This window comes from Myzus persicae, unplaced genomic scaffold (assembly GCF_001856785.1).
Source record: "Myzus persicae strain clone G006 unplaced genomic scaffold, MPER_G0061.0, whole genome shotgun sequence".
Taxonomy (NCBI): domain Eukaryota; kingdom Metazoa; phylum Arthropoda; class Insecta; order Hemiptera; family Aphididae; genus Myzus; species Myzus persicae.
The window spans coordinates 79,408-106,486 of record NW_019101834.1 but is presented as its reverse complement, the minus strand read 5'-3'; the positions used below and the strand labels follow the sequence as shown (position 1 = coordinate 106,486).

Sequence of the window (27,079 nt, the reverse complement as noted above, 5' to 3'; positions counted from 1 at the left end):
AATAGTTCAGTGATAAGTTCCGTTACAAACACAGTCTATTAAAACTAATAATTATTGCAAGCAGCATGTAAAAAGGTTTTTTAATTTTCAAGTGGTATCTGGAGTGGATTTTCTGGGAAAATTGCTTGGCGAATACCTACAAATAAATTAATATCATTCACCGGAAACTCCGTACTCGACGGTCTGGGATCATTTTTTATAGTCTGGAAGGGGGGGGGGTAACAGTAGTGTTGTATCTCATTTTCGGATTGTTGCTAATCTCGCCAGTTATATAATAATATATTATCGTGTGGAGTCTTCGTCAATAAAAACGACGCATTGCATTACAGAACAGTAGTAGAACGTGCTGCATTTCGCGTCACCTATAATGCGGTTGAGACCTGTTTATTTTTTACCATAGATGTATACTATTTTGGATCCACTGGGGCAACGGAATCCACCGTCGCAACTTTTCCACACCCAAAAACGCCCCCCTTAAGCCAAAAAATGTATTCGTTATCGGTACTCACCTCGCGTGCGTCCGTCGAGTGCGGTCCCGCGCGGTTATATCGTCGTCGTGTGCACGCTTTGTCCTCGGCCACTGCAGGTCTGTCTAGGCGGCGGCGCCAACGAATAATATATTATTACCGCGCTAATTGCACTGCATTACGCGTATTGCAAATTATTACAATTTTTTTTTTTCGTTTTTTAAATTACTATTATTTACTACCGCTGTCGTCTGTCGTCGTGACGATTGCACACTCGGTTACTCGAAACGGACGCGGCGCGACGACTGCGACTGCCGATGCCACCGCCTCTGATATCCGTTGGCGCCCGGCGTTTAAAAATACACCCTGTGCGACGCGTCGTCCCTACTTGTCCGCTGTGTTATGTGCCCGACGTACACTCTGGACGGGCCACCAGAAATTATTGCATCCTGTGTAAGCCACGGCGGTCGTCGGCTTCTTCTTCCTCTTCTTCTTAGGATTTTTGTTATTTTTTTTTTTTTACCGGCAAGCGCGTGCCACCCGAGAGGACTTATGAGCTTGCATCGGATTTCTCCGATCCTCCGCGGCCGACGCGTACACGGTATCATATCGTATATTATTTGACTTTGCATGAAACGATAATTTATGTCCCCCGCGGTCGTGGCGATATCGTAATAAATAATAACGGCACCATTGGTTGGGGTTGGGGGGGGGGGGGGGGGGGGGGGGGGTCGAGGAAGAAATGAATTCCTCGTATAAATATAGAGCGTTTAAACATGGTCGCGTTATTATAACCTTACGTAACAGTACTTGCCAAAAAATCGAAAATCGTTCTCCGTGTTTGATTTCAAACGAAAAGTATACCTGTATACCTATATGTACCAGGGTACTAAAATGGAAACGGTACACGTTATATCTCCCTAGCATATAATATTATAGTCATGCGCATTAAAAAATACACAAAACCGACGATTAAAGCTTATAATAGGTAAGGAATAATTATATCTGCAGCAGTTTAAAATATTGATTACATTTCAATACATGTTTTCTATATTCATCAATTACTATAGTTAGATAACTGAATTTATAAATACTTACCGTTTTTGTATTAAATGAGCCATATACAACGCACGGTGTATTATTATGTTAATAGTTTAAAATTAATACAAATAAAACTTGAGTAGAACAACGTTAACCGTAGACATACTATAATTGGATTTTTAATAATTATACCTACCTAGCCGGTTTATATTCAAGTAAATTTTTAGTTCTCTTCAACATCTGCAGTGCTTCATCATTCATCTCGGTCCTTATTTTACTCATATATTATAAATACGAATGTACATATTATTTTATAGAAATGTTATGGACCATAATCGTTGAAAATATCGATTAGATAGTAGTACAGTTGTCTTTCTCGGCGACGACTGCACCAAGATAAGATTATAAATTATTATAATAATATTTTTGGAAGGTTTTATACAAATTAAAACCGGCAACGTGATTGGCGCGGTTGGCAAACGTCACCGCGAATCGAAAAATATGTTACTCTTCAGCAGGCTGCGCAAAAAGTTCTGCGCATGTCTATACCCCTTTCGCTTGAGAAGTACGTACAACTGAGAAACGATAGTCGGCGTTGCATACATAAACCACCGGAAAATTTCGTCGGGATTTTTTTTCAGCCCCTGTGTGGCGCGTTGCAAATGGTTAGTTCAAGATGTTCGAAAATCTTTCTTTTCTGGAACTTGGCAGGGAGTACGCAGTGTGTCCGTTGCGTTTAAAAAATCGATTTCAAAATATATGGTTGGCTACAGAGTGTTCAAGTTTCGCTTATATTGTATGCACCGAGATGAAAGGTGCCAAATGCGTCATTTCAGATTTCACCAAGTGGGGGGAGGGGGGGGGCAAAGGGTTTCGAGAATATTATAAAATAATATACCTAATAGTAGCAACACCGTGGGTCCGCTAAGACAGGGGACACGGTATAATTTAATATTACTAATTACTCCATGTATAAATATATATATTTGAATTGTGTTTGTGGGACGAAACTAAACTATTGAGCCATCAATCTGCCGCAGACAAAACTATAAAATAATTATGGGTTACTGATCAATGTATAGGTAACTGATAAGTGAATATGCAACCAATGTATCCCGAACTATAAATTCATATTTAATAATATTATAATATTATTGTTTATTATTGTGCATGTAAGAACGTTTCTCCCCGTTATATTATTATGATTGTTGAACTATCGACTTTTATACATTTCTCAGAGCTGCAGAACGTTCCCTTTCAAGTCTACCGACCCCTCCCCCCTCACACCCCACAAATGACGAGCCCCCAGTGGGCACGTGGCATGAAAAAAAACATCTTCTTACAGGGAAGTGCGGACACATCGTTTTTTGTATCACAAGTCGTCATTCGGCTGCTGAGGCGCAACACACACGACGTACAACAGTACACAGCTGTAAAATTGAAACTAAGTTTTTTTAAGTGTAACCCGTAACATAATGCTATAACAACAATAATGACAACGGCGCAATGAGATTTTGGTCGTATGCATTTATTTATTTTTTATCGTGTACACAAAAACAAACATAATGTACAAACATTTCTACGAAAACTATAATAATAATAATATATATATAACCGTACGGCATAATAATACTCAATCGATTTTATACATATACACAAGGGGGACGGCAGTGGCTACTCGATTTCTTTTATAAACTATATAATTATATAATAATAATAACGGTGATCACAATAATATTGTGTGCTAAATTGTATAATTTGTCGCTATAATATTATAATCAGGTCGAGGTTGTAAAATATTAAAAAACGTTTCGTTGGTACACGTGATCAATTATTAAAATGTACATTTAATATCGACAAATTAAAAACAATGAAACACTAGTACAAGTCATTGGAACCATATGTTGTGGTAAGACACACCGCTATATAGCCAAAGTAAGATTAAAAATATTTTCGATTTTTTTTCAACCCGCAGATCGGAGAGAGGACATTTAAATACTTTTTTGGAGGGAAGCTACATCAAACTGTTTTAAATCGATAAAAAAACCGTCAAGCCGTAAGATTTTACCAAAACGATAAAACCGTAAAAAAAAACTTATACCTAAATACACACTGTTTATATAAGAACAGATATATTATATTATAAAGTCAGCCTTTCAGTCACGGAACCAAATAATAATAATAATAATAATAGTAATAATAATAAAAATAATGAAAAAAAAGATTAAACATTTAAAAGTTTTGATGATGAGAATTTAATAATGAAAACAAACTTGTTAAGATCTATCCGTTGGGTGGCTCAGAGTCGCGTGGTAGTTTGATCGCCGCCGTCGTCACACAAAATAATAATAATTGAAATAACGACGGCCATAATAATATTATAATATAGGTACCTGCTGGCAACGTCACTTTGGAGGGATCCGCGACTTTTTTTTATTTAGTTTTCATCGATGCATTTTGTATAATATTGCGACAATACTATTTACATTTTACACTTAATATAAATACACATAGGTAGTAGTTATCGAGATAATACAGTTACAGGTGTATACGACTTAAGGGCTAAAACGACATTAAAATAAATTATACATATAATTATTACAATATATTATATTAACTGTATGTACATGCAGATACACCGGTGAAAACCTCGAAACGGTTTTGTAGTTATTTTTTTGTATTTTTTAGGCTCCCTTAAAACATAATATTATTATTGTTAATAATGTCGGGAAACTGGTATTTTTCGGAATATCGATTTCGTGTGAATACACACACTAACTGTATACACAAGACCTACATAATATTTTCGGTCTCGCTTATTCCGATCGATTGCCATTGTTGCTACCGTTGTTTGGTTTTTTTGTATTTTTTTTTTTTTATATTACATTCATATTTTTATTTATTATAACACAACATGTACCGCGAAAACGAGACTGCGCGTGAAAAGAGGAAGTCCGTTGATGAAAAGCTTATCGTTTTAATAGTTTACGGATAATAACATAATATTATTATAATAATTACAATAAAACATTGCTCGCGTACACAACACGCACACGCAGACACACAACGATGTGTGTGCACTGTGCATATAATATTATTATCGTATTTTTGTAATATAATTATATACAAACATCAAATACATATTATTATTATTATTATTATATACATCGACATCATTCATGGTACGTCTTATTATGTGTGCACACCTTGTTCCGAGAACTTCGAACAATAATTTCGTTATTATAATATTTTATAATAGTTATCGAATATATTTTTTTTTTTTCAATACCGACTATTATTATCTTATTGTAACAATAATATGGTATTATGCATAATACACGGTTGCGTTGATACGTCGTCGTATTCTTTGTTCAGTCTCCGATCGAGGTCCATCCTCGGGTCTCATTAAACGGACTCTGAAACAGAAATAATAACCGCGTTAGACGCAACGTACAAAAATCAAAAATCAATACAATAAACACACATCAATAGTAATTATTATTCATAATTATTTATTCGCGCGTTGCAGAGACAGGTTTTCGGCTTACCCATACATGGAACCATCGATTACGTGTACGTATTATGGTTTCGGTGTCTATTTTTCTACCCAACACACGTGATGACAAATTTCAGAGATTTCGTCTTAATATTTTACTATTTAAAATCGTCGAATGTCAACGAATGAACCTTCGTTGAACTCGTAAATTCTTTAAATAAGACTTCACCGATAAATTATTGTACGGGTACAATGTGACTGTGAATAAATTAGGCATCGAAATTCATCATTAATTCTAAACACCATGTCTGTAATATTAGTTTTATGACCATACATATTGGTATCGGGACAGATTCAACAGATGTTTAAGTTTGATGAAAATCATGAATTTCAAACCATATACAGCTATAGTAATAAATGAGAGTAAAGACTCCGAGACCATTGCCGCGATTTCGAATACTGTTCGAAAACTTAAACAGAAAGAAAACACCAAATATTGACTTCGTTTAGGTATACTATACAACATAACGTACAATTTTGTTTTAATCGTCATATTTACACGGAATTGCGTGCTTTATCAACGAATTTTACTATTATATTTTATCAATACTGCCTACTTCCGTTACGCCTGAGATTACAACATTGAAACAATAATTTATAATCGTAATAATATAATGTGTGCGCACTATGAACTCATCATCTCGCCGTGCACCGATCGATCGCCATCATATGAACTGTAATCACATTAAGTTTGTGCGTCTGTACAATTATATACTCTTTGGAATGAAAGAAAAACATTTGATCCGGTGCAATTATGACGGCCGTTTTGTCTTTGTCTTTATTTTTTTAAGCCGCAGACAACAGACGTCGTTTAATAATAAATAATGTTTTTTGTAGTTTTCATTGCACGGAATTTCGTTTGGTTACTGCGGTCTCTCTGGCCTTTAGGTAATATATTAATGTATAGAGTAGTTATTTCACTCGGAATAACAAACATTAAAAATCTAAATTTACAACCGCCCGTAACTGTTACGGTCGAGCTTGTTTGCCAACATTTCAGTCGGTTCTCCGTCTTCCCGTGCCCGCGAATCGTCGGCGCTCATACAACGCGCGTACCACATAATATTAATAATAATAATTGTAATAACAAACGCTGTACTCTATTTAGTATTTAGCCGGAAAACCGAGTGCGATAAATAGTTCGGACGCGTTTGCAGGTAAAACACGATAACACGCGTTGTGGGCGAGTCACGTGCGAACACAAACGGGCGAATAGTTTCGACTCTCTCTCTCTCTCTCTCTCTCTCTCTCTCTCTCTCTCTCTCTCTCTCTCTGGCATGGCGGTTCGTAGGGTGGTTACGATATTTAAAAATTAATTGTTATTGACGCCGGTAAATAATCGTCCGAGTCGTGCGTTTAGAGTAAGACGAGTGTGTCCGTATTGGTTGTGAGGACGGGAGCGAGAGGAAGTACAATATCGAACGCGGCCGATCAACGGTCCGCGAACCGCAGACATTGCGATAATAATAATATTATGTAAATCAATTCGGTACACGTGATTCGCTTTGTTCGATGTGCCACCGCTGAAGCGAAAACATTATACTCTTAGAACAACGAATATAAACGACAATGTTTTTTTTTATTAAGTCGTTCGGATCGCAGTTTGGTTGTCACTTTGCTTACATGTGCGTGTGAGTGTGTGTATGTGTGAGTGTGTGTGCGTGTGTTGCAGAATCAGCGTTTTAACATTGAAATCGTTAGCGACATTAACAATTGGTTTTGCGTCGAGAAACTACCAGCTTTAAAGTCAACAAGGCGCAATGTCAGGATCAGTTTCAAGTGTAACACTTTTTGACTTTAATTCGTATACAGCTATGTATATTATGTCATTGAATTGTGTTGGGTTTTAATAACGTATAGCAAATAATCGTCTTACAGTCGACACTACATAGGCAACCAAAGAAGTTAGATGAGATATTTTCTTTCCGGGTATTGATTCAATAGAGGCACTGATTTCAATCATAAAATTCACATTGAAAACATAAATATTTAAGCCTCATAAGATTCGACAACTTATGCCGATGCATTTATATTACGTATTGTCTGTTGCACTGTTTTAACTAACACGATGTAACTCGCATAATGTCATTAACACTGTCGAACCACAATCGCCGGAATGCACCTATATTGCCTATACAAAACGCCCGTTAAACCGTATAAAGGGTTTTATTATTATTATTATACTTTGAGGGGGTTTTTCCCGTTAACGAATGCAATACCTTTTTTTTTATTCGTCTGTTGTTTGCATTGAACCGCTCGAAACAAATACATACATCATTACGGACTGTGTCATTTTCATAATTTATATAAAAATATAATAGCACACTGCCCGCTATGAGTGATTTATTTTGATGAGCTCCGATAAATTACAAAATATATAAACACAATCAGACATCGTGCGGTAAAAATATATTTTACAGACATTTTACCTGTGTAATGTTTGTTCAAAAATGATTTACACTTACACAATTTGATCGTGGAAAAGTGAACAAACTACTGTGAACAATATTATTATGAAAAAACGAGATTATTAGATTGATAATATATTGAAGTATTTCGGCGGTACAATACTCGTAAACATTACTGATACTTTAAAAATCAACAAATCGATTAAAAATTGTATACTTTTAGTAGGCAACTAAAAATTTAAAACACGTATAAAAAAAATGATTTAATAGATACCAATGGTCTATAGGTACAAGCTAAGAATGATGATGGTTAATAACAATAACAATAATGGCCACAGCAATACCATTAGCAATAGATACTTTTTACTTGGAAATCAGCCAAATGGTGTTCGAAAACGAGTAAATTATATCTCAATAATATAAAATACGATCGGGATTATCCAATATACGTGTAATTTTATTTTGTTATTGTCTGGTTCACTAGGGGATTTGATAAGAATATTTTTAATTTTATTATGTGATTAGAATTCAGATGGTGGTTCGAATAATAATATACTGTATAATAATACAGTGCTAACTGCCTATACTCTGTGAACAAAATCACATTTGTGCAGGTATATTATGATGTTTTTTTTTCTGCGGATCCGAAATAATTATAAAAGTTGATGTTATTGTTTGAAATTGGATATGAAATTATATCACACAACCTATTTTATGCTTTAAAAAAATATTTTTGTTTTGCCCAACAAAAGTTCTCCTCGTGTTGAACATTTTTAATTAAAATTTAAATTGTATGCGACACTCGATTAGTTCACAATTCGCTGCTGATATATTTTTAGTTATCTGTAATACACATAATGATCAATATGTTGGAGTAAAATTGACCACAATACCTGCGATAGTATAAAATCGAATGTTTCCCGGAATCGTACTTAAAAACTAACAACCCGGGTCAACGGATAAAGTATAAAAATGTCTCTGGGGCTAGTAAAGAAAAACCATTAAAAGAAAAAAACTTAACCTAAGTAGAAATTATTGAATCGAAACTTCCAGGAAAAAAAACCCGGGAACATAGTTTCAGGAATAATTCGTGGAATTATGTACGACACGAGACTAATTGCAAACCATCGACGTGAAAACGAAAAAGTATTATTATTTGTATATAGTGTCTATGAAAAAGGAAAAACACCGAAAGTCGATGCGATATTTTAACCAAACGACTCGGGTCTATATAATGGTCCAACGTCACTCTTTGGCTAAACCGGGCGGTAAAAAAATGCATCCAGGTTTTTCAAACAAAGAGTCCTCTCATTATAATGACAATATAATACAAATTCAACGAACTAGCACAACTACAGCATAGCGATGAGATTATCACATATTATTGGCGATAGTTACTATTATGATAACGAGTTTATTTTTCGAGTTCACACACATTACCACTCGGTAAATTTCTAATGTGCAACAATCCATCATTGAAACACTAGAATTGTATTTAATATTACATAAATAATTATACATCAATGGTAAAATACTTTCAAACACATAATCTTATAATATATCAATGCTGACACTCCGTCCACTGTTTTCGATCGGGCTAAAGTATACAGCTTAGTAAGGTGATAGTTGTCATTATCGTCATAAGTCTGTTGGGCGATGGTCAATGGGGGGGGGGGGGGGAGATAGACAGGGTCGCGTTGATTTTTCCTCATCTATATATATAAACCATAATATGTGTGTTGCACTCGTCGAGAGGTGTGGTGTGAAAAATGCGATCGGTTATTGATGCGTCGTTGTTCGAGACCTAAGATATAAAAACAACAACAGCGATAGTAATAATAATAACATTCGTATAGTAATAACTAGCAAGCAGTGAAATCGGATTTCGCACAACAAACAAAGGAAAACTGCGACGAAGAACTATAGCCACCGACCTCCGCCGTCGAAAAATATGTTTTCAAACGTGTTTTTGACAGTAGGACATTTGTCAATAGACAAAAAATAAACACTGTGGATGAAATATTTTTCTCGGACGCGATCGACGCATAGAAACTTTTCGTTTTAAAAAACTTTTCCGTCTGGACAAAAACAAACGGGACAGTGTAGCCAGGCGTGGGCATACTGCAGTCGCTAATCGCATCGATTAAACACGACGTAATTTATTCAATCGAATTTATTCACTCGGCTCCCATTGCGTCTGGCCATTCGAATAGTCGTTGCACAATGCAGCAGCAGCTGCAGCAGAATACTTGTACCCACTCTCGGCGTTGGGTGGGCGTTGACGGTGTAGTTTTCGTACCCAACATACTCGCGAATAACATTTTATTATACTCAGGTATATACCTAATAGCGTGATAAAAACATTTTTTTTTTTTTTCAGCATCGAGTACGCATATCGTTATAATATTACAGTCGGCGGTTTCGCCGCGTGTCATATCGACACAGACCTAGACTTCCGGTCCGGGGAACAGGAGATTTATCGTCGGCGGCGGCGGCTGTGACTGCAGGTATACGGCGGCGGACCGGTTGGTCCGCGGCGGAGAGTGGAGAGCGCGTGGGCCGCGGAGACACGCGATTTCCCGGCAAAAGCGAAAGAAATTTAATAATAATATTGAAACGATCTCTGTCGTTGCGCGAACGAAACGCGGTGGCGAAAAAAAATTTCCGACGGATGTTTAGTATATGCGTGTGCGAAATCACACGTGTTTCACGCCCAAGTCTGTTGGAGTTGGGATTTTGTGAGATTTACAAGACGAGAAAACGGTCGGTCGATCGCTACGGGCGCGGGGTGGTGGCGGTCGGTGTCCGAGTGCGGCTGCGAAACAGCTGATCGTCTTCGTTCGTTCGGAGGACCGTGCGCACAGCCAACAAAAATAAAAAAAACTTTCGATATGATATTATGTGAATAGGTAGCGAACAATAAAGAATAAAATAAAATAATTTATAGCCGATAATTTGATTACATCGAGAAAACCCGGCGAGGCATACAAAATGTGAGCACTCAAACGAGTCTGCGAAATAAGCGATGACACAAAAACGAATGGGATTGGGAAATAATGTGTAACCGCTAAATAAATAACAAAATGAAAAAGTGATTTGACCTTGGTATTTCACATAATGGTGTTAACATATATTATATTATATTATATTATATTATTATACTTCCAGTGATGAGTGATTACGTTCATATTGCTAATATGGGTACTTTAAATGCGTATAATTACTGTTTGAAATTTGGTTTCTGGCGTTCATATAAATATGCTTTTGCTCAACCTATTTACCATTCTCAACCTTTGAGAATCTAAACAATCGATAAATCGCAAAATATTATTTCCGGCAAGTCTACTGGTCGGCTCGTTGTGCAACGGTACATTACGGTTTCCAGCCTAAAGGCTTTGCATAAACCAAAAATAATTAGTCACATTGCGTAAGATACAGTAACCATTTGATGACTAATTTCGAATGCGGAATAATCATTTTTGCAGTCAGTGTACTTATTTTAAAAATGAGGACATTCTGCTGCATTCTAATGTTCTATTTTATTAGTTAAATGACAATTAACACAAAATCTGTGTTATTTAATAATACTAGTATAAAATATACACTGTTAGTTTTTATGCATGGCATAAGACATTTTGATATTGGATAAACATTAACTAGTATCAGGATTAATTTTTTTTTACTTTTGTTGGTGTGCAGAGGATTTATAGAAAAGTTTTTTTTAATTGGCAATGTTTCATACAAACGTGCAAGGCATCATTGAGGGAATCTCGGTGAATATTATACGGTTTTATGTAATTTTTTGCGCTGCCTTTGAACGTATTTTTTTACACTCTAAAACACGCGTTCACAATTTTCGAATTTTAAATTCGCAATATGTTACAAGACGTCGTGTATCATAATATATTGCGCTCACCCGGCACAAGACATAACCGACCCAGAAAAAAAAAATGAAAACACACACATTAAGTATATTATTATTATGAAAGTACTTGTTCGGGTTATAATAGGTTGATAGTGTGTATTTCGCATAGACGTTTACAGAAAAAAAAAACATTCTGCCACATATTATTCTCGAGAACGAATAATTAAAAAAATTACGGGACGCCATTTGCAAAACGAAAAATAAAAATCACCAAGGTAAAAAAATACTACAAAGCACTAATTACTCAATTAGTGAATCCTCTCGGGACACTCAGTGCATTGATGTAACAATAATATTATAATGTTATACTCGCGGGGCGGCTCGGTCTATGTATACTGTATAGGTTCAACCAGGGGGCTGAATTTTAATTATTTATTTATTTGTTTTGAAAAATAATCCGTGTTTGATGTCATATTTTAAATACCAAAACAACCCGAGGTATGTGGTTCGACATATAAGTCACGAGTAATATAATAATAAAAATAATAATTTAAACGTTATTAGTAGATATTTTACCTATGGCCGTGAAAAACAATTCGCTATTCATTCGTAAAATCTTTGTCCTTATTATTACGAAAAATACTATTTTAACGAAGATTAGGTATTTCTCAACATTTTCTTGGTTTTTTTTTTAAATAATCTAGGGTTGTCAAACTATCGTGTACTTTTGATTAGATTTTATAATATAAATCGTATAGTATGTGTGCATCACATTTTACGTGGTACCTACCCTAGTGCGCCCACTCAGTTCTTCAAAACTTTAGATTCCTACTTAGAACCAGGAATGAACTATTCGTCCGAAATGTAGCAAAGCACTAAAAAATAAATTCTGTTTTAAAATAATGAATGAGGAATGTATGCTGTCGCTAAAAAAAGTGAAAAGTAAAAAAAAAAATAATAATAAATACTATAAATAAATTACTTTTTTCAAAAACTAATGGATTTTCAAACAATGAGTGGTCTTTGATACAATGATCGTCCGGTCCTGGTTTATGTAAAACGATTAGATTATTAAAACAATACGGTGCATAGGCAACAATAATAAGCATAATATTATAATATGTCACTATTAATATTAGCAAAAATTCGCTGTGTAAAATATTAAATGGGAAGTACCTACTCCACGATTGTGTCTTGTGTGGAAAATGAAGACGATACGACCGTCGTCAAACGATATCATTAAAAATCGAGGTTGTGTTTATTGAGACCGGAAAACATAAATTATCTTGTTTCTTTAAGAAAAAAAATTCTTATAATATAAATAAATTTCGAAAATCAGCTTGTTCGTTTGCTGCTCGCACGGCCTCGCCAAGTACCTGCCAGTAGTAGGTAGTAAGTACTCACATATATTTATATTATTATGGTTGCGCACGGTGGTTTCGAGGTCGGTTGGAAACAAAAATTGTTTATTATACTATCCGTAGGTACACCAGAAAGTCAACATTTTCATATTTATTTAGGGAGCTAAACGGCGGGACCCTCGAATGCATTGATTTGACCGTTTTCCGGGCTGTTTAGAATACACAAGCGACATATATTATTATTTCACGTTTTTATTTATGGAAAATGATTAGAACCCGCCGCAGAAAAACAAAAACAACATATAAATAACGCGTGAACGTGTACCGAATGTTTATGCATTCGGAACACATGTCGTTATTCTCACTCGGAAAATTCGCATGATTAAATTTTGTCCGGTTTGTAGGTCATCACGCCTTGGGCGGATTTCGCCGTACACGTCGGACCGTCTTAGAAGCCACGCACACGAGTCCAACAATAACGGCCGAACTCAATAATATAACAACAGGAATAGTAATAGTAATAAATAATAATATATTATTTTCGAAAAAAAAAAAAAATGATACCGTGGCGAAAAAGAAAATTGTTTACACATTAGCATGACAATAACGACGGTAGTTTATGTATATAATATATATGATGGGTAATCCTACAGCGTCGCGCCGGTCCGCTGTTAATGTTTTACTGAAAATTTAAAGGTCACCGCCGGATAAGTCACGACGGCGGCGGCGGCGCGTGGGATTCGCTCGTAGAATGCAAAATTGTCGGTGCGAAAAAAAATTGTCAACGTGTTGTGGACCCACTTATGATTGTTTGTATACGGGGTGACTCACAGCCCACACCCCCTTTTTCGATTAATAATATTAATTTAATCGAGTTCTGATTTTTGTAGTTTTTAAATGCACACTCCTGTTATCGATCCGTACCACGCTATGTATTAATGCAGTATTGCCTTAAAGTTAAATGCCAAAGAAACATAATTTAAGAATTTTTTTTTTTGTATACTTTAAGTGCGTATCAATTGCGAAAACGTTACTACAACATTAAAATGACTGCAAAAATAATAAAACAAAGTAACACAGCTCCTGGAAAATTAGCAGTATAAGATAATATTTTAAAAATGCATACTCGTTATTTCCATAAAGTTTCTAAATACGAAAATTATTTTATGAGCTTATGACGAAGAAACTTAAAGGTTTTACACGCTTATGTACAAAATGTTGAGTGCTGGGAGTTCTTGAAAACTTTTTGTCTTCAAATGGCTGTTGTTCGTGAATTTTTTTTTTTAATTGACTCGGGTGCCATCTAAAAGTTTAGATAGCACCCATCTCACTTTACAATACACCTTTTGAAGATTTCCGAAAAAATTATAAATTATATATTGCATCATAATAAAATAAACACATGCGCAAAATTGTCTTGTCGATGCACTGCAGCTGCGGTGTTTAATGATCGATACAATTATTTCAAATACCAAAATGGTGAACCTCATCTCGATGACCGATTGGTCTCAAATTTTATTTTATGATAAATATAATAAAGCCTCACACGGATATACAAAACATCGTAATAATCGATTTTGATTTTTTTTTTGATTAGGGTAATGTGTTTTTACTGCAACTGGAATAGCAGTGGTTATAATATATTTGTATATGGTAATATTGTTATATTTTAGTGCTGCGCACTAACTGTAACCCAAAATGTATTGGTTTAAAAGAAAACACAAAATAAACCAATTGGTAATTTTGTTGTTGTTATAATCGCATAACCACTAACCAGGTTATAAGTTGACCCCCCCCCCCCGGAATTCAACGCCTAGCTTTTATGCTCAGACCAGCAAATTGTGATTTTTCGTTCGCCATGTACTAATATTAGGCCGGTAAACATAATATTATAATTTAACTGCTCAACTACCACAACTACCCAGTTATATCAGTTATATACCTACTACTTAATCGTAAAATCATGCACTAAAAAATCCGAGATGGGTCAGATAAAAGATATCAGAGATGGGTTTATCCGTTTATCGATTTGAACTTGTAAATACAAAATACATTTTATTAATCTGTGGTTTTACTTTATCGTCATAATAACAATCTACTGAATAATACAACAATATAATGTTAATACTAAAAGAAATGTATACGTAAATGTCGAAAAAAATTGAATCTCCGCGTGTTTCGCTGTTTCAATTTACGCGCTTTCGGTGCTCCGTATCACAAGCTCGCTTTCTAGACTCATCAAATTCGAAAGACACAAATGTGACATTTGGGATACCCGACTGCAGTTTTGATACGAGCACCTAAGTTATAACGGTCCATCTCAGTGTAGGTACATCTCACGCTGTATTATTGTATATATAGTGTATCGTTGCTGTTTTTAAAACGTTCGTATATACGAGTACACCATACGCCCGAGCCGCGAGACTGCGGAACGACGATCGCGGGCGACGAAATCCAATTTCAAACGAAACGCGCTACCGTGCGAGTGCACCGATGAGTTATTTCAAGAGTCGATTTCGAGAATATTCGCGACGGTATAAACGGACTGCGACGTTCGCGACATAATAATTGTTATGAACGCCACCGCATATGCCTGTGGTGTTGTGTTATATTTTATATTGTGTCTCTGGTTGTATCCGTAGACGTCAATTTGTTGAAAACCGTTCTCTGTGTAGCGGGTGACAGTCAAATGTTGTTTAATAGATTATTAATAAAAAGAACACACGTTTTAGATTTAAATGAGAATATTATACTTTATTAGTTTTAAGAAATATAATTTATACTACAAGCATACTACTTAACTCGAATGAGTCGGGTTCAAGACTAAATTGCCGACAGGACCGATACTATAGTCTTGTCGCGCATAAGCACATATCTGCGATAAGACGGCTACATACAGGCGTTATTATATTATGTAAAACAAGCGTCTCTATAGTCTCTATAGTGGTGGGCATATAACATAATATACTGTGCGCGCGGAGCCCGCGGGTGGGTTCGACGGCGATCCGATAGCGACGGACAGCAACAGCCGAATTAGACATTTGATCCGACAACAACATCGTCATACAATGCGTGCAGTGTGAGTGCATACGAATGCCATACAGCGCCACGCCGTACGCGATATTATTACATCGTATCGCACGCGTCCCGTCCGATGGCCCGCAGACGTCTCTACAACCGTAACGTTTCATGTGGGATATAATACTATATATAATATTGTTGAGTACGAACACCGAGAGTAGCCCGACGAGATGCCGGAAGCGTTCGGCATCGGTCGTTTCGCGTCCGTAAACCGAAATTTCATTGGAAATATCGTTGTCGTTCGACCCGCGAGGCGCCGTTTTTTAAAAGCCTGCAATATAATACAATACACAACAGTGTAACGTTTCCCCAGACTCCCGCCGACATCGTGTTTTCTCAATTTTTTATTTATTTATTTATTTTTTATATCAGTAATACAGTAGGTAGTTCGTACGCAGTATATTATATAGTATACTCAATTTGCGAGACTAGAACCGACATTTGTACGAATATGGTACTGTAGATATTCACGAATTCGCGTGTTGTCGGTGGTCGGTTGGGGGGGGGGGAGGGTAGGTAGAATCAGACGACTTCTCTCGAATTTCTCCGATGTCCGTATAAATTCGTACACGTTTTTTTTAAGGAAGACCGGCGCTGATGTTTTTCTTTTTTTTTTTAGAAAAAAATTGGTCTTGAAACGAGCCCGGTTCTAGGAACGTTCTCGTCGAGTTTACGATTATCTTTGGACCTAAATTCGTAGAATTTTCGGTTCTAGTCGTAAAACGAAGTACTGAATATTTTGACGAATCGCTTAAATACAACGCGAGGGCCTGGCGAAACGCAGGTGCGTCATATACAAAACTGGAGATCGTAAATACTTAAAACGGCCACGGTCGAGTACAGTTTACAAACGCCTGCCGATAGAATATTATTACATCAATTTTTTTAATATCTGTAGGGTCTATACAAGGGGTGTACTATACAATATAGACACACATAAATGTAATATATTATCACTTGTAATTATGCTAAAAGCTTGAATTAATATTGAGATTGAAGAGGACGTCAGCTTGATCAATGCTTAACATAATAATATATCATGTTACAAAACGCATTCAAAATAAAATCAATACTTCATAATATGGTTGTTGAGTAAAATCTTGTTTTTTTATAAAAAAAAAAATTGATCAATATTTTTGAGGATTCGACATAAAAGTTTTGTGTTTTATTTATCGTCGGACTATATTCGACTTTACAGATATATTATATAAAATATTCTATACAATTTATTATGCACGTTTATAGTTGTGTGATATTGCATGCGTGTTTTTGTCTATCGAGAACATTATCCTATAACGTTACCTAGTACATTATACTCATAAAGTTGAAAAATAAGTCACAAAAAATTTAATTCTTCATGATTTTCGCCGTTAAATTATATCACACATTATATTATTATCACACAATTCTTTTGAAGTCAGTTTTTGGCGTTGCGTAACGCACCTTTTGAAGTGAATGTCGGAAGGAACTCTTTTTAATCGGTTTCCGAGAACTCAGTCCCTCACTTAAGCTTTCTCTCACTCTCAGACTCGTATTATACAATTGTATGTAATATAATATTATGATGTATGTATGAGAGTGAAAGTGTCATCGAATTTCTGGAATGTAATATTCAACTCGTTTAAAAATGCTGTGATTTTATTTGTTGGACGGAATAAATTATTATCGTAACTATTTTGCGAATAAATTGAGTATTTTTTGTTTTAAAATTCGCGATGAATCGTCTATAGTACTATATATTCGTGTTGGATATACAAATTATATTTCGCTCCTTTCTCTCTCCGGATTAACTTTTGTTTATTTATTTACTTTTTATTGTTATCTTGTCATCAGTTTTACTCGTTGCCAGTAGTCAAAGATTGTAAATAATAGTTACAGAATGAAAAAAAATATATATACAAAACTATATCAGCTGTGTACCGATTCAATAAATATAACTAACACAAACTCACGGGCCAAACGTAAAAAAAAAAACATATTCGCTGTTTAACAATATCGACTTTTGCACTTGCAGAGCGCCAAGGTGGATTTTTTTTCGAACGTCGAACGGTTTTTTCCTTACTAATCTGGTAAATAAAATATCGCTATTTTTACGGTAAAAAAAAAAAAAAAAAACACAAAACAGTCGGGATTTAATTTCGGAAAGTTTATGGCGTGAAAATGAAACCGTATATCTTTCGCGGGGCGGATTTCACTGCGCTTATGAATAAATGTTGCGCCAAACTCACATTTCACGGATAAATTTCCCGGCGGGCCACACGATTACAACAACAACAATAATAATAATAATTATTATAATCATCGACAAATTACGACCACCGGAACACGATGTGAAACAAACTCGCAAGTGTGCCGTCTCATATGACGATGACCACGGTCACAAACGGCGACGGTTTCAGCGAGTAATGTTTTTCTTATAAAACATTAAACACCTAAACTTATGATGCATACAGTTTAAAGTATTAAAAAACGATATTGTTATCTAATGTGTATTGTGTTATTTTTTGAAAACAATATTTATGATGTCATTTTTTGTTTATTCTGCCTGCATAGTGATTTTTTTCAGAATTGTATGCACATAATAATATAGATTACTGTTATTTTTTAGTCCACACCGTTTCGCCCAATAACCCTCCGTTACGGACCGCCATAATAAAAATATTTATTGCGACGAAAGGCGTGAGCGGCGATATCGGAATAAAACAGACCACGGCAGTGGTGTAGCTAAATTGCCTATCCGCAGAGCCGTGTTACAGTTTTTTATTGTTGAAAATAATAAATTGCAAAATATCATGATTGTACTAGCACAACACAATTAAGTCACGATATTAGATTAAAGTCATTGTTATGCGTGCACTGTAGATTATACCAAAGACGGTTGACACGGAAATAAGCGTTTTGTTATGCGCACGACAAACACAATAAGTTGAAAAGTTTTTCGGCTCATCCTTTGTCATATTATACATGTTCAAGGGAGGGGACGGAGAGTTTCATTGTGTTTCGGATGCAGTGCTCTACGTGCAAATCTACTGTTCTTTTGTCTTAAAAAAAAAATTGCTTATTTGTTAATATTCCAAAATGTCTTTGATATCTGCGGCCCCGTAAACATGAACACAACAGTAACATTGACCAAGCATGAGAATCCGGATGAGAAAAACATTCAAATATTTTTTTGAGGCCCGTCTGGTACAGTCTAATAATAATTAAACGAGCGTCATACACAGACCTCATTATCCGAGATATAAATATCATAATCTATATCGACGGTTATCAACATTTTTACATCCACTTACCACCCAACTATTACCACCGTTTTAAATATTTTCGCCTACCATATGAATGGAAAAACTCTTTGAAACGCAATTAGTTATGAGTAAACGAAAAACTTTAATTAGTAACTAAATAATATTTGAAAATGCTGCGCCGTTGATTGTCAGACATTATTGTTCCCGACTACTTTTACCGTCTTGTTAATTATCACAGCTGTGTGGAGTAAAAATAATTATGGCATACAATATAGTGTACCTCCAAGGTGGCCACCTTTACTTAAAATACACAGGTTGTTTCACCATGCACTCCTCATTTTTTTTTTAATTTAAGAATATATTTATTCGAGTTTTGATTTTTCAAATTTACTTCAAGACTATATTCTCAAATTCTTGATATTTTTTGTAATACGGCGAGAGTAAGACAGTAAAACTGATGTGGGACGTTGGTGTTTGATGAACTCAAAAACTACTCGTTCGAATTTTGATTTTGATACGTCAACATTCCCAGTAAGACTATCAGCTAAATTGTTGGTAATAGGACAAACGGAAGGGGTACTTTGTCATATTTTGAAAAATAACAACTGGTATCTCCGCTGTGAAATTTTTAATTAGTATACAAAAAGTTTCGAAAGTTGAAACTGTGGTCTTGCTATTCGAGATAATTTGTAAAGTTCAAAAATAAGATTTTTAATAACTGCGTTACTGAAAAAACGGGGTGAGCATTATTGACGTGTCACCTCACACATGCAATATATAATAATAAGGTAGGTACATCGACACTGTTTAGAATTTTCATTTAAAATACATTTCCTTCGTCCACTAACTATATTACCTGTGATCTTTCAACTATACGCCGAATAAGGTGAACATAACACCGACAGGGAACCACCGATCTAAATAATTCTAAGCACGGACACAACAGTATCGTTAAAACTGTGCTTCTACGGTTCGCAGGAAACCGCTGACTTGACCCGTCGATCATTACAACATCACCTCAGTTTGCATGTTTATCCTAATAATAGTTCGTGAAATCCGGCGACAAACTCCAAGTCGAACAATCCTAATCCCACGCCACCATGCCTTTGGTCGACTTTTTGCTGTTGCTCGGCAACCATCCCTTTCTGTGTCTCACTCATTCTCTCCCTCTCTCTCCCTCTCTCTCGCTTTCTCTTTCTCCGGGTGGGTGGCCTCGTCGTGGACGGACAAAAGTGTTATTTTTTCCAAGCTTAGATCTACGAAACTGGATAAAAATCGAGAATAATATATGTCATGGAAATCAGATTTATGTCTGCTACGGTCCGCACAGTATGTATTCTGCGATACGCGTACAAATTACTCTCGTTTTTTAACACCCGTTTTTTAGAAATGGAAATCTGGGAGAACGTTTTTTTTTCTCTTCTCGGGGAAAAATAAACATTAAATTCCTGCTACTGATACGAGTGTTTCCTGCGAGTTCGTATACCGACGATACAACAACTTACGTTGTACCTGGTAAAAAACAAACTCAAGCTGTTTGAGGTTTTTACGCCAAATTCAAGCATTCAATCACATTTTAATTTGTATTTTACACATTACACCTATCCATGTTTCTGGTGTTAACGCATTTTTTTATCTACCGGAACTGTTTAAACGGCAAATTAAAAAAATAAAATTAAAAATAAAATATCATATTATACTATTATCTTAATGGTATTATGAACTTAATAAATGGCAGCTTGGTAGTAATTAATAAAATAAGAGTGGTGGTAGATGTGTAAATAAAATCTACTAAAAATATTAGTTTGCTAATATAATGTGTAGGTAACTCCTAGTGCAAAAAAATCTAAAAAAAGATCTTTACTTATACCTATAATACCATTATGTCGTCTAAAATAAATTGATTTAAGTGATTTAGTAATTTAGTATACACTTCCATTGAATCTTATTTAATGTGTCGTATGCGACGTAAATCGATATGTTTACATTTTGGACAAAAAGAACCCGAATACAGACAGACAAATGTTCCCTAATTTTAAGCGATAGAGAGCCAAAAGAATAAAATTGTAATAATTTTCGCTTAAACGGTATTTCACTTTTTCAACAACCCCTTTATTACGGAAGATCAAAAATATTTGACGCGCAACACAAATAGGATTTCCAAGAATGATTATTATTAAATATTTCCTTAGGATTTTTCAGTGAATAAGACCAATATTGTGATTTTAATTATAAAACATAAAATATTCAGTGTAAACGGATTATGAGCAGTCGATAAAGAAGTTACTTTTAATAGTGTTGTTATTATAATAGAAAATAAGTTGTTTATATAATATTTTATGAAACTTTTTAATGATAATAATAAAAATGTATGGAATGAGAAAAAGTTTTCATTTATTATTCATAAAATGTTATTTATTATTCCTAGCTAGTCTAAGTATTATCCGCATAAAATACATTTTAAAAGATAAGGCCGAAAATTAAAAACAAAAATAATTCAAATACAAATTTATCGAGAAAACCAGGCATAATGAGGAGACGGTTTGATTAAATTCATAACTATAAATTATTTCAACAAATAAAATACGACTTTTTTTGTCTTTTCGCTCGTCGCTTTGGCACCTGAGCGGAATAATGCGTTCAGTCAACCGAATTTATTACCATCTACGTTTTTATTTATTTCCAACGTGCTCGCACGTGTATAACTAATGTCAGGGACTACAACAGATGTCTACGACGTTTTATACGTATAAGTCAGAAATAAACCAACGACGTGCCGTTGATAGTGTTACTATATTATGACGGACCTGACAAATGTGCTCCGATTAAGAGACGTTTCGTCTAATGACTATGGAGGTACAATGTAATTGAGCTGTGTTACCATTTTCGTCTAGAATTAACTAACCACGCCTATCTGTATAGTGGCAGAGGTATATCGTCATATTTGCCTACACCTTTGGTCATTTTTTTCTTCGATACTTTGTACCTGTTATACAGGTGAACACGATGTACGTATGATGAAAATGTGTAGGCAATGTATACTAGCGAGCTACCACTAGAAAATATAATTGATAATATACTTTTCAACCTAACAAAGTTAGATCAGGTTAGGTTGACAGCGAGTGTTGCTTATAAAACACCCGTTTTCAAATTGCACATTGTTCTGTAAAAATGAGTTTATTTACAGTTATTATTTTTTTATTTGTAAAGTGTTCTCGACAAGGTCATCTTCCGTCGTCGATAACATTATTTTAACATTTTTTTTAGCTGTTTAACCAGTGGTGGCTCTTGGGTTTTTAATGAAGTAGATTTTGTACGTATATTTACGTACGACATAGTCGAGCACTAAGAAATTCTAAAGTTTGTTAAACAATAACGACGCTTCCATCACGTGATAACCTGTAAAACGATAATAGTTTTCTCTCCGCGGATAACACAGGTAGCATTGGAGGGGAAAATACTAACGCCAAAAATCTAATTAAGTCACAAGTCACTACGAGATGTTGAATATTTTCTGTAATTAAGCACACGAATCAATATTTTATTTAGATTCTTCTCAGCGGCCCCACTCTGTAGTTTTGATGGAGCAAAATTCTCGAGAAATTGTAATAACATGACAGGATATACCCAACTGTTTGTGATTGCCATGGGAGATGGAATGTTATAATATAACCTAATTAAAAACACTTCTGTTCTCACCTGATTTGACAGGTTTTTATTCATCAAGCAACAAATTCATTCAACCAATTCAGCATGCCACTTAATCGAAGCGTATTAACAAAAATATGTTGTGGGGCTGAGTAAACGTGTTTTTTTTTTTTGTTTCTAACCGATTTTTTGGAAGGGTTTCGGTGTCATGGTCACTTATTAACAAAAATATATTTACGATTTATGATGGATTTCCTTTGTAGAGTATATAATATGTTTTTTTTTTTAAATTTTTAATTTTTAATTAAAATATAAATGCTATTATTGTATGTTATTATAAACTTGCAGTTTTTTGAATATTAAAGTTACTTAAACTTTCACTCAGAGCACATTTACTAGTTCATGAATCAAAATCCGTTTTGAGAATTGAAATCTCGTGGTGTTGTCAGACGACATAGTTTATTATTAGTACATCGTTTTTATTGGCTCGAAAATGTACACATATTATAGTGACCGTCGATTGACTTGTGCATGCGGGAGTGATGTGATTAAAAACCATTCATTTATTCTTCACGTCAATAAAATATTTCCACGCAAGCCTCACATCCAACTATATTATGTCCCCGCGACGGGTAAACGTCACTCACTGACAAGTCATCAAAAAAAAAAAAAAACCACTCATATCGATTTGCCCAAAGCGTTCCGTTCAGAATGCGATTGATTACGGTCTCCGAAAAACAAAAAGAGCACTATTTTAGAAGCCCGTCAGAAAATTGCGACGTACCCGGGCATAACAATAATACATTTTGTGCGGAAGTGTCGACGTGCTATGAAAAAAACTATAGGCGGACGAGAAATAATTTTACTTTGCGCCATCATTCTAGTTGGGTCGGTTGAACTGGCTCGGCTTTGAAATCGAACGTCATGGTAATCGTAGTACCGCGAGCACGACCACCCGGTATAAAATAATATACAATATATTATGCCAATATTTAATATTTTTACACACACAGCGAGGAATACGAAAAGTTTGCGATCCGTCAATATAATACACCGTCCGTCGCGTGTATGCCGCCTTCTGGGCGGCGTCCGCTGTCTGGGGACCTTATGTAATTCATATAATCACACTTTAGTGTGCACCGCTGTCCCGCGAAAATGTATATCATATTCGGGCAAGAGATACAAATCTTGTGATAAAAATGAAAAACGAAAAGTTTTTTTTTGCAAAATATACATGCGTATAATATTGTACGATGCACACACGTATCGCTTTCCCCGAGGACCCAAACTTGTTTGGTCATTTCGTCTTATGTTCTTTTGTTCCCGCGGTCATACACTTTTTGTGTCGTTACTGTCCTTCGGTCGCGCACATTTTATACGAAATATATATATTTGTGTACAATAATAATATTATTACACGGGTCCGAGGGCGAGTTTCGTGAAACATTTTTATTTTTCATCTCAAATCAGAATACACCGCATAATATTGTACGATATTTTTATTATTTTTTTTTTTTACCCACAAAATCATTATTATTGTTATTATTATAATCACGAACTGCGTTACTCTCTGCAGACCGCGACATGTAAGGCACGAATATACATACTATGCACATAATGTGTGTGTATATTTGTGTAATAATAGAGAAGTTCGTCGTGGTAGGTACGCAGTATAAAATATTTGCTTTTCACTGAATCTTAGTAAATCTGATGAAAAAAAAAAACCAAACTGCGCGACATAGATTTTTCATAATATATACGCTGCATGTGGTAAAGCAAAAATATATATTCGACGAATATTGCACGAGTGGAAGGAAGAAATGAATGTTTGGCTTCCAACGCACAGTTTGTGTATGTGTAGTGACGTATAGTCGAATACAAGCTCGACGTCATTATTCTGGAATCGAATGGGAGAGCATGTCAATGAAAATTCTGTTATATACCAAAAGTATATACGTACTACTGTATGACGTATATTATAATATGCCGGACCGAGTAAGATGGCTAATATGTTTTGTAACTTTTTAAATTGAGTTAACGAAAAAAAAGTGAAAGTGAAACTTCAAGTCAACAGTCGCTTTTGTTCTTTCTAAAATGTTAAAGTTTTAGGAAAATAGGAACTTTACTTAAAAATCAGTTACGTTAATTTTGAAACTCAATATGTAAATAATCCATATCAAAACAAAATTACGTATATTATATTTTGATAAAAATAAAATATGCATACCTATAATACACACTAAAAATAATGTAATATTGTAGTTAAAACCGCGCGTAATTTAAGAGTGGATAATATTTTAAGAGAACAAATAACAGTAGGAGTATAAATACGACGATTGACAAAACTAAAAGAGTTGTTAACTATGTTTGTCAATTTCTTAAGGAATCACGACTCCAACATCTATTTGGTGATGAATGATTCATTTGCTTGAGGGATTTGAAATTAATATGTTTCGGGGAGACTGCTATTTTCTGTGGACATTCATATTATAGATTTGTTTGATTCCTATTGAAACAAAAAAATAGAAGGTTAACCCTTCGATAGTTTACGATTTAAAATTTACAAGACATATTAAAATATATTCTCATTTTTTTTTTTTTGTAAAAATAAAAAATATATTTTAAATCTATGGGATTTATATGAGAAAAAAAATTAACTTAATGTTACAATAAAATTAATCATCTAATTAGTGACTTTATAATATAATGGAACGAATTTTAGTTCTTCAAGTTGAAAGTAACTTAGTTAACTTATATTTTTTAATTCGTTAACGCCCAACCTATTGGTACGAAACTGGTGCGAGTTTGAATTAAAATTAAACAAAGCCAATGATATCCTTTGCCGTGCCTTTAAAATGTTGTGTGGTTGCGTGCGTTACAAATATTGCTGACGAATATCCATGTCTGCTTATTGAGAAAGGCCCTCAATATTTTTAGACGGGCGTTTAAAAATCGGGAATACTAATATTTGTCTTGTTTATTACCGAAAGGATCATATTTTTTTTATCATCACACTCGCCGTAAAAATACGCATTATAAATTATAATACAGGAAGATTCATCAAACATTCTCACCACTCTTATCCACAATTATGCGATGAACGTATTCAAATTTCAAATTTGGATTTTTCAGAACAAACTTTTTTTTTTACTTCGGTTTAGAAGATTTTATTTTTTGTCCAAGTATTCCATCGCTATCAACATTAATGTACTAAGGATAGTAATCTTTTATAATGATTTAACATCAAACATCTATATAGGCCGCTACATTATATTGAAACCTATTATCATGACTATTATGATTAGTCCTTGGTACAACACGTTAAATAATTCAGAACTTTATTCATTCCAATTTCAATTTATATACCTACATAAAACGTTTTAAAAAAACATCTGCTTAATAATTTACAGTAAAAAGAGTGGGTTCTAAGTCAATGAGTTTTAATCACAACAAGTTTTTTATGACAACAGGGCTCGCCTCATTCAATGGCCTGAAAAAATGAAGCACTTATTCGAAAATCCCAAAAATCGAAATTTCAACAACAATAATAGGGGTAAGTATAGATACTGATCATGCATATTATTAATTATTAAGTATAATAAACGCTAAGCTACTAAGCTACACGTCTCTTCACAGTGTTAATATTTCAGTTTCTTTTTTTCTCGGCGTAAAATAAATACGCACCAGATAATTTCGCTTTATTAAAGTAAACTAATTAGACCGAATAATTACGTTAGGGGAGCGCAGTAAGAGAAGTATCTCGCTAATTGGAGTGCCGGAAATACGACGCTCGTTTTTATACGTTTTGCGCAGCATCAGTCACAACAACTATACTTACTTCGTATTCGAAATAGGTCTCTCTCTCTCTCTCTCTCTCTCTCTCTCTCTCTCAGTTTGTACGTCTCTCTGAACTCTCTCGGCCACTCTTTGCGAACGTAGCGGAATTTGGCAGGATTACATTTTTTTGAAAATTAATTTTCGAGGTTGTACGATATTTTTTTCTTCGGCTAAGCCGCGGACGACCGAGAGGTACAAGAGGGATGTAGAACCATTACTTAATGGAAAAAGTAGAAAAACCGGCAGGACCTAGATTTTTATTATTGTACAGCGTCATATATATGTATTTATTTATTTTTAAAAAAATATCACATTTTACCGAGGGATTTCGCCAATCTTCTTTTTATCGCTCTAAGAAACCGTATTTTTTTCAGCACGAGTGCACGACTTTAATCCAAAGCGTGTATAATATAATGTATAATAAAACCTCAAAGCAACTGAGTGTTTTATTATTTTGTACGAAATAATATCACATAATATACACTCACAACATCGAGACCCAATACACGGATGTATAATATTTATTGATATGTGCGATTAACAAAATTAAAACGATGATTATATGGGTAT

General features: G+C 34.8%; 2 protein-coding genes across 4 annotated transcripts in view; both read right to left on the bottom strand.

The window, feature by feature from the left end:
- The window catches only part of LOC111030554 (protein TANC2), a 190,475-nt gene extending 189,715 nt beyond the window's left edge, over window positions 1-760 (bottom strand). For 2 of the 3 annotated variants that reach the window (XM_022310097.1, XM_022310101.1), the window contains exon 1: window positions 510-760. The gene's annotated coding sequence lies outside the window, so the exon portion shown is untranslated. The remainder of the gene's footprint in view (window positions 1-509) is intronic. The other variant, XM_022310100.1, reaches the window with a different exon arrangement.
- Window positions 761-4,362: 3,602 nt separating this feature from the next.
- LOC111030556 overlaps window positions 4,363-27,079 on the bottom strand; it is a 67,603-nt gene continuing 44,886 nt past the window's right edge. The window contains exon 8 of the mRNA XM_022310104.1: window positions 4,363-4,924. Coding sequence (XP_022165796.1) covers window positions 4,914-4,924 — 11 coding nt within the window. The 3' untranslated portion in view covers window positions 4,363-4,913. The remainder of the gene's footprint in view (window positions 4,925-27,079) is intronic.